The following is a 9,016-nucleotide window of genomic DNA, read 5'->3' on the forward strand; positions in this document are numbered from 1 at the left end:
CTTCACCACCGAAGATGAGATCCGGGGATAATGAAGGGAAGCTCACCTGTTGTCCAGAGTGTACGAGAAAGTATGAGAAAGAGGCTCTCTTACTTCAAGAACAAGAGGGGAACATCCAGTCTGAATCTCCACAATCTTGTAACTCGTCTGTTGAAGTGTGTAACAAGGTGGGGTCAATTGATGAACCACAACGAGCAGACACTAGTTCTACTACAATTGGTGGGAACCTTCCCTTGTGGCTTCAAAAGGCACTTCCCAATGTTCACTCAAATGGTGTTCCACCTGTTGAGGTTAGGAAACTGAACTGTGTATGCATGTGAATGGATACACACATCCTGTGTATCTGAATTGTACATTAACTCCACTCATATGTGTGTCTGAAGATATGCTTGTATTTACATGCATGAGTGCGTGTGCATTTGTCTCAATACGGACATGTATATGCATGCACATATACATGGTACACGCACATATGCATACCCATGCATACACACATATGGATCTATTTATCTGTCATATCAAACAATTCAATCCTGGATCTCTACTGCAGGTGAAAGGAAAGCTCTTGTCAATCCCCCAGAGATTGCAGGAATTGCAAAAGAAATGGAGCCAAACTTGTAGAACCCTTCACCCTGACCGCAGCAGCGGTGGCAGTGGCCCTCAGATGAATATATCGCAGCTTCCTTCCCCTTCATCTAGTCAAGTCTCGGGAGGCAATTCCAGTAGATGCCAGGTATGTGATTTCTTTTATCTTCTGATTCTCAGTGTGATGTCAAGATTTAGGGTTTATGTTTGTTTTTAGAACTTACAGTGTAGGTGTAAGATCGAGAGTTCGGTTTTTAACATCAAAGGATTGTGAATCTTTTCCCAGGAACATCAAACATTTGGCTTCCTGAAAGATCATTCAGCAACTTCTTCAGTTGAGCATGTTCGACCGATAAGTCTTCGTTACCCTGGTATGAATGGTCGAACCATGAGCTTGAGCCTGCCAATCCCCATCGCGACTGTGGAAGCCAATGAATCTCGTGTAATACAAGCAAACACACATCGAGAGCGTATACGGGAAGATTCAACTGCCTGTAGCCCAGCCAAATCCCGTCTTCCATGGCTGCCCGTCCCAGCCGTTTCGCCACCCAAGCCGCCCATTACGGAAGCAGCATCACCGAATATTCCTGTGCATACTCAATCACGAGGGTATCCACCAATCGATCCAGACATTCTGGTCCGCATCTGCAAAGGACTCGCCAAAAGGATCAGTTGGCAACCAGGAGTCATTTCTACAATTGCAAGTACCGTCGTCAAGTGCCGAGCAGGGCTTGGTAAAAGGCGAGGGTTGAGTTTCAGAAGTGACGCATGGTTGCTTCTCTTGGGCTATGATAGGTTGGGAAAGAGACAAATGGCGGAAGCTTTGTCGGAGCTTTTATTTGGGGAAGGGAAAAAACCTATTTGCCTGTCGTTTGGCAGCAATGTCGAGTCTCCCTTGAAGTGGAGCATAGGTGGTACGAGAGGCAAAATGCCGTTAGATCAACTGGTGGATGCAGTAAGGCAAAATCCATCATCAGTGGTATTGCTTGAAGATTTTGAGCAATCTGATTCGATGTTCCGATCGAGGTTACTACACGCGATGGAGAGAAACCGGCTTGCTGATTCATGTGGGCGAGATGTTAACTTCAGTAATGTCATCGTCTTGATGACTAGTAGTGTGGGGACAAGTTGGGAGGATTTTAAAGAGAACCATTGCCGTGACATGAAGACGAGAGACGGTTCAGGTTCAGGTGCTCCTGATGCCGTTGGTCAACCGGAAAGTATTGAGAAGCCAACAACCCCATACAAAAGAAAGCGTGACGGAAATGAACCCGATCACGATGCATATGACGGCCACAATAAGAGGCCCAATATTGGCTTGGCATTGGGTCTCGACCTAAACATGTCTGCCGAGGAGAATGATACTACTACTAATAATAACAATAGCAACAACAGTAATAATAAATATAATAACAAAGCAGATCGGTGTGCCGCTGCCCTGAAGCCTGGTGAGGCGGACATGTCTATAAAGCCGGAAGTAAATGAGGATGAGATACTCTTGGCAGCCCGGCAATATCTAAGAGAGTTTTGTGATCTTGCAGATGCTGTGGTGGTGTTTTCTTGTCCATTGTAATTCTAGAGGCAAATATATATATATATATAATATACACATATACATAATATTATAATGCGTGTATTCTTTGTTATTTTGTAAAACATTATAGAGGTGGGTTTGTTAATAATATTCAAGAGTTCGGATCTTCAATCAAATTAAGAGTGAAATTGCAATATGCTATACAAAATTATCATTTGAGCACAAGGTGCTGGTTTATCAAGCATATAGAACAAATATAATATCCATCTCTCACTACGTTTGAGCTCATTAGCACAAGCTGCAAACTTCCATCAATCTTCCATTTCTGTTTGGAGATGCAAATCTAGCATGATTGCAACCTATCAAAAAACACAAATGGAGTATATTGGTTTGCTCTAAATGTAGTGTGATGGAAAAATGTTCTTTAAGACATAATGAGGATGTATAGAACAAAAGTGCCTCATTCACTTGATTTCAAGGAACTAACTTAGAATGGCCATGGTCATATAAAATTGATATTGAGAGCAATGCCAATGAGTATGTCATGATTGGCAATGACTCGTGTGAAATTCAGCTCCCTTTAAGGAATCTTTCATTGTATATAAATATGGTTAGATTAGCGATCCTTTAAAGTGCTTTAAGGTGGATGAGGTGATCGTGAAGAGGGATAGGCATACCATCTTACCTACAACATCCATGGTATTTGTGTTTTGCTTTGGTTGCACCAATAATTGCTTGGTTCATCAAATGATGATGTGGCTAGTTGAGGGTGAAGCTAAAGACAAGAGCCAATGATCTGGACATCAAATGGAGTCCATATTACATGAGTCGGAAGTTATTTTGGCAAGCTATGTCAAGTGAGGTTTTCTTTTCAAAACAAGAAGATGGAGTTTTAAAGAACAAAATGAAGGTAACTTTCTTTTAGGGTTGCATTCTAATTTATCTTTTGTTGCATTTACACATAGTGATATGCTAGAGAGTATAGATGCAAAGCCATTGGACTACCCATTGAGACGGTTGATCAAGCATGGTGAGAATGCAAAGGTAAGGAAGATAGACAAGGTGAAAATATTGACATGTTGGATTAGCCCTTAGCACAAATAACATTCCAAAGAAGGTGAAATGTAGGCAAAAAGGGCTTCTTCTTTTCTCTTTCAAAAAAGGCCATATTTTTGTCCCCCAAAAAATTATCACTATTTTTTTTGAAGTTACAAACAACTCAATCTCAATCGATCAAGCTCACAAAATTAATTGCCATGTAGCCTAGTCATTGGGACTATTGATTTTCTACTCGTGAACAACTATAGCTACATTCATTTGATTATAGTACTTGGTTCTTAATTGAAGATCATATGTGGTGTGTCTCTCTAGTCTTTATGGTTTCTATATACCCCATGTTCCAAAACAATATTGTATTCCAAAAGCCACGATAAAGATACCTTTCTTCTTTAATAACACTCTTCCATTTTCCCATGAAAAAGATCGAAACAGGTGTAGAAAGAGGAGCAACAAAAGCCATTTCCCCAAGAAGAAGAAAGAAACAAAGAGATAGGAAGAAGGCATGTAATGGCATGATTGTGAAGAAGTAGACAAAGATGTGACAAAAAGAAGGCAAGATAAGACCATCTACTTTTGGCACCTTTAAAAGTTGGACAATGATGTATGGTTTTTTTTTTTTTTTTTGGGGGGGGGGGGGGTATCACTTTTTGCTATTCCTAATCGCACCACGAATATCGTTGCTCTTAAAGTATAAGAAGCGCCAAGCTTTTTGGCATTGTTAATAATAGATCGTAGGTGCCCTTCATTTTTTCCCCAAATTTTTGTCAGGACATTGGGCAAAAAGAGAAAACTTCTCCTTTTTTTGGTTGTTGACAATGTTAGCTTCTCATAAGAACGCCGAAATATTTGCTCACCATGTTTTTGATGTGTTGAAATGATTCTCATATGTGGTGTTGTATCGTTATTGGTTATTGGTTATTGGTTATTAATTACATCGTTTTCAAGATTGGTACCGTCATTTACTCCATTAGAAAGTGGGGCTTCCAAAATGATAACTAACTACACTAGGAGGATTGTTTGAATGGTTCAAGTTGTACAAATCAATCTATAAATGAACCAAATGAATGGATTACACTGAGAAATCAACTTAAACACAATCGCAATGTATATTAAGATTTAGTACGAGTTCGATGACCATTTGGCTACCATGACGTGCTATTATTCCATAGGACACTGATCTAGGTTTACACACGAGTACATCATAAGTTCTTTTCCGAAGAAGTTAACAATCTCATGAAGTGGTTGGGAATTCTTTTTATCGGGTTGTGAATTATGAAGCCTTTTTGATATATAGGTAAACATGTATGTCAACTATCTACACACATTGCCTTCTATTGTTACTCAATCTCGAGTTCCATAAACTGCAACATTTTTTTGGCATAAGAACATGCAAAAACACCAGTATGGTATTTTTATATCTCTAAATGTTGGAGCTAGAAATTTATTTCTATTGAGAGTTCTCTCAATGCATTTAGGTTGGAGAAATTGTTTGCTCCAAGTCACATGTTCACAAAAAATTGAGAATTGGATATATTCATAGAAGTATATCCATTAATTGTAGCAGTGATCAAACTTTATGATGACTAGTTTATTATGGATAAATAAATTGTTATCAATGGTTTGATTGAGTTACTAGTCTAAGGAAGTGCTTCCATTAGCAAAGTAAGAAAGCAACTTCCTAGTAAGAACAAGCTCATCCATAAGAAAGCAAAAATACATTAACCAAAGGACATAGTGGAAGCACTAATAACTCTTGGATGCGTGTTTTAAAGAAACCAATGAAAGAAATTGACTAGGCTTGGAAGAAGAACTTGAGCATTATGGCCATTCATACAAGCATATAAAGTGACCTCTAATATGACAGGTTTCAGCCAGCCTATAGGTTAGAAGTCGTAGTTGTTACAGGAAACGTAACTCTTTAGAATCTTTCAAAATCAAGAGCAATATTTTAATGCAACAATCCATTTATGCTCTATGCCTTGTTTGACAACAAAATAAAATATGTGCAATATATCAATGTAAAAGTTCATATTCGAGTTTTTGAAAGATTTCTAAGAGTATTTCAAAAGTGGGTAAAAGTATATATATAATAATATATATAGATGTATGTATTGAAAGGCGTATGTAAAAGTATCCCTCATATAAGGGACTCTATCAACTAGACCCACAATGCGGGAAAAGCCATATGTAAGAAATAAAACTTGCTTCGTCCTTTTCAACTCAAATGATCTTTTTCAAATTTGAACGAGAACGCTATTTCAATGCTAAACCTCCATGAAATTTTGTCCAACCTGGATGACTATTTCAATAATAATGCCTTTTTACTAAGGGTAACATAATTTGTTTTTCCCACATGTAGAACAAAACAATGTAGAATTGGTTTGCATGTGTACTTAAAACCTCCCTTTCTCACTCGTGTAAATAGTGGCTTCCATTATGAAAGAAAAAAACACCACTATGGCAATGCAAAGTGGATTTATCAGCCACCCCGGTGGTTGTTTCCTCCTAGGGTACCAAACATAGAGGTAGGTGTTGAATTGTGAAGAGATTGGAGGGTGTCTTTGCTGAATGTGGGTTGTGTGAGGCTCATGTTGAGGGGAGTCTGTCGAGTAATTTTGTGACGAGGCTTTCGTTGCTTCATTTATACATGATGTTTTCTTGTAGCCATTGCAAAGTGGCTTGTAACATATGAGTTGTATATTATCCTATGTGCTTTTTCTTAACTAATGGAAGTAGAATGTTTTTGGAAAAAAGAAAGAAAAAAGAAAGAAAGAAAGTATAGAACCCTTCTAGGGATCTAAATACTACAATGATACTCAATCCCACCCCACACCAATTCAAATGTCGAATATGAGGATATGTGACCTTGTAGAGTTCTCTCTCTTCATTGTTGAGATTTCATGACTTCTCTAGCACTGTCATTTGCCATAAAAGAAGTCCTTTTAAAGTTACAATATATTTTCTCAACCCATCTTTTGAATCAAGAGTGAAGCTATTCCACATATTCCAATTGAATCATAGCCCCCAATGCTTCAAGAACTCAAAAATAATTTGGAAATGAGGCATCCGTTCATTGTTTACCACATGTGTAAAACCCAAATTGAATGAAGATAGTCTTACTCAAGTTAAAGACATCTACACAAAATTGATACAACTCCAAACTATTCTAGCCATAGGGCATGAAAGAAATCAAGGGTTTAGGGTTTTCCAATTCCACCAAACAAAAGAAACACATGCCTCTAGCAATGTTTCTATTGTGCAATGGATCCATCAATGGTAAAGCTCCAACCATTACTCTCGAAATGAATACCTTAGCTTATTGCATCAATTGACAACATCACCCTACCTTGATCAGATGAAGCCACCATGTAATGCTCCTCTGGGCAACCTTACCAACTGAGCTACATCCATCTGGGCAATTTTAAGGCAACCGTTTAGATTCGAGCCCGGCTCTCTCTCTCTCACACACACACACACACACACACACACACACACACACACACACAATATCTCTTTAAGCTCTCTTCAAGACCTCTCTCGACAAATCTCTACTAAAATGGTTGATCTCATTATCCAAATTGAAATACATGCCTAATTCCAAAGGATCGAGGAGCACATGAGAGTTGCATCATGATTTGTGCATTTAAGTCGAGGCAAGGGAAAATTATGAGTGGATCAATTAATTGAAGAGTTTAGTCCTATGACCATTTTTAACTATTATTTAAATTGGTTTAAAATCAAACGACTCATGATTGATCGCTCCTTAATAGAAAACAACATTTTAAAGTTTAATTCTTATATAGTTGTATAATAGGATATGCTTTGTGTTTATAAGTGCACTCAATCACGCTTTTTTGTTTCGAGAAAACCCTTTTTTAACTACCTTTTCATCGTGGAATCAATGCCTAATTTTTGTCCGAAATTTGTATGTCTTAATACTCACTTTCGTGAACCCTACATCTAATAATAATTAAAACTATTACTCCTTTCACAAAAAAGTAAGAGTGAAACTTTCACCATAAGTCCTTAAACATAATATTTTAACTGCTCCCCTTATATTTTTAATCGATTGAACTACTTTCATATTAGAAAAATTCGTTAATATAATAAAGCATTAGTGAAACACCCCACGGATTTGTGAATGCTAGATCAACCACCATACATGAGGTGAACGCTCAAGCATAATAGTCTACTCTGAGCACAATTAAGATTGGTTAGGCTCTCGATGAATAGTTCACTAGGAGCATGATCAATACATAGTTACAAGCGTATTCAATCATATGTATAACTAGATTCAGCAAGTAAAGTATTAGCAATAAAAAAATCAATATCAATATTTTAGCTCTTATGTTTCTATTGAGGTACATAGTGTGGGGTAGAGTTCAAATTACCCTTTATATGAGGATTTTTCTTATAGCATAGTATTTCAATGAACCCATATTTTGATTTCTTAAACTAGATAACAGGTTTGTGTTATGATGGTCTCTGGAAGAAAACATGAGTGTTCCACATTTGAAGTGTGCATTGATACACTAGAATACCATGAAGAAATATTATTACTACAAATCAACTCAATTTACCATTAATAACATCATCTTATTATCGTAATGGCACATGGATAATAAAAAAATCAAAACAAAATATCCTTCCATTAGTTGTATAAAAAGGGTAATAATAGCTGCAACATACAAAGTGTTTTTTCCCCAAGTCCGTATTGTGTAAGACAATGGCACATGGATATTGTTGACCAAACCATAAAAATATGCATTCATATTTATCATTGTGTATATGGAACACATCCGTAGGAAAATCCTCATTGTTACATGGATTTGTTGGTAAGGCAACATACCCAAATCATCACTAAGTTGTTTTTTATCTTAGATATTCATATTTACACTTAGGCTCCTTCGTTTTCCATCAAAAGAGTTAAGAATTTCCATTCAAAATGTCTCCAACTCGAACTTGTTGCACACAAGTAGATTGTTAGAGAACTAAGCTCTCTCATAACATACTTGGATTTCTAATCATCATGGAGTTGTGTAACTGAAAGACTCAATGAAGAATTATCAACATCATGTTATTTAAGAAATGATATTTACAAGTTATTGTGAGATTAGATGTCCCGCACATTCAAATGAATTACAATCCCACACCTCTCTCATCATGCAATGTGTAAAAATCGTGGGATTACGTCTGTGAATCAAAGAAATGTTTGTCTATATTGCAGAAACCATAATGCTCACAAAGAGCCAAGCGTTGCAAATATTATGATTCGTACATGGTAAACAAAACGTGATGTTTATTGTATGTAAAAAGAGACATACACATATTGATTTTGAGATCAAGTTACTAAAACTTTTTTCGTAAAAGTTGGCTTGGTACAAAATCGATTCATTTTCTACAAGCGAGTTTTGAAAACGGTGGCAATGCCTCATAAATATTTTAACTTTCAAATCATCATATATCATAGCTCTCAATTAACAAGCTTTTCTCCAAAAGATTTTTGTATTAGAGTATAAATGCAATGTTATTTATTAAGTGTGAGATAACCAAAAATTGCAATTTCATTTAGTGCATTTGCATTGAATTGTCGGTCTCCTTTGATACAATAAATATTGGCAACCAAACATGAATTGACCATGAGTAAAACATGCAAAGATGTTTATAACTAATGGAAGGAGTTTCTTTTTTTGGAAAAAAAAACATGCAAGGATGTGACTAAAAATCTAAGAGCATTGTTCCATGTCTGAACTTGACACAAAAGTTCCACTAAGGATTTTATACGTGAATTGCTGATTAGCCAATTTAGACATGGGGGGAAACTAAATATCAACCTAG

At 36.8% G+C, this 9,016-nt stretch overlaps 1 protein-coding gene across 1 annotated transcript; it reads left to right on the top strand.

Moving 5' to 3' along the window:
- The first annotated feature begins 6 nt into the window (after positions 1 to 6).
- LOC147847519 (protein SUPPRESSOR OF MAX2 1A-like) lies at positions 7 to 2,295 on the top strand. Its single transcript, XM_087339084.1, has 3 exons — positions 7 to 290; positions 551 to 733; positions 872 to 2,295. Exons 1-3 carry the CDS (start codon positions 15 to 17, stop codon positions 2,156 to 2,158), a joined length of 1,746 nt encoding a protein of 581 aa, XP_087195210.1. The 5' UTR covers positions 7 to 14; the 3' UTR covers positions 2,159 to 2,295.
- Positions 2,296 to 9,016: the final 6,721 nt, after the last annotated feature.

The sequence above is a fragment of the Azolla caroliniana genome, unplaced genomic scaffold (assembly GCF_043228905.1).
Source record: "Azolla caroliniana isolate FFs.n. ecotype wild unplaced genomic scaffold, voAzoCaro1.0.p SCAF_905, whole genome shotgun sequence".
NCBI classification, from domain to species: Eukaryota; Viridiplantae; Streptophyta; class Polypodiopsida; order Salviniales; family Salviniaceae; genus Azolla; species Azolla caroliniana.

Excerpts from the sequence above, each read along its gene's own strand:
- LOC147847519 (XM_087339084.1), top strand. The coding sequence starts at position 15 with ATGAGATCCGGGGATAATGAAGGGAAGCTCACCTGTTGTCCAGAGTGT. Across the intron at positions 291-550 it reads ATGGTGTTCCACCTGTTGAG|GTGAAAGGAAAGCTCTTGTC; the intron begins GTTAGGAAACTG and ends TCTCTACTGCAG. Across the intron at positions 734-871 it reads GCAATTCCAGTAGATGCCAG|GAACATCAAACATTTGGCTT; the intron begins GTATGTGATTTC and ends ATCTTTTCCCAG.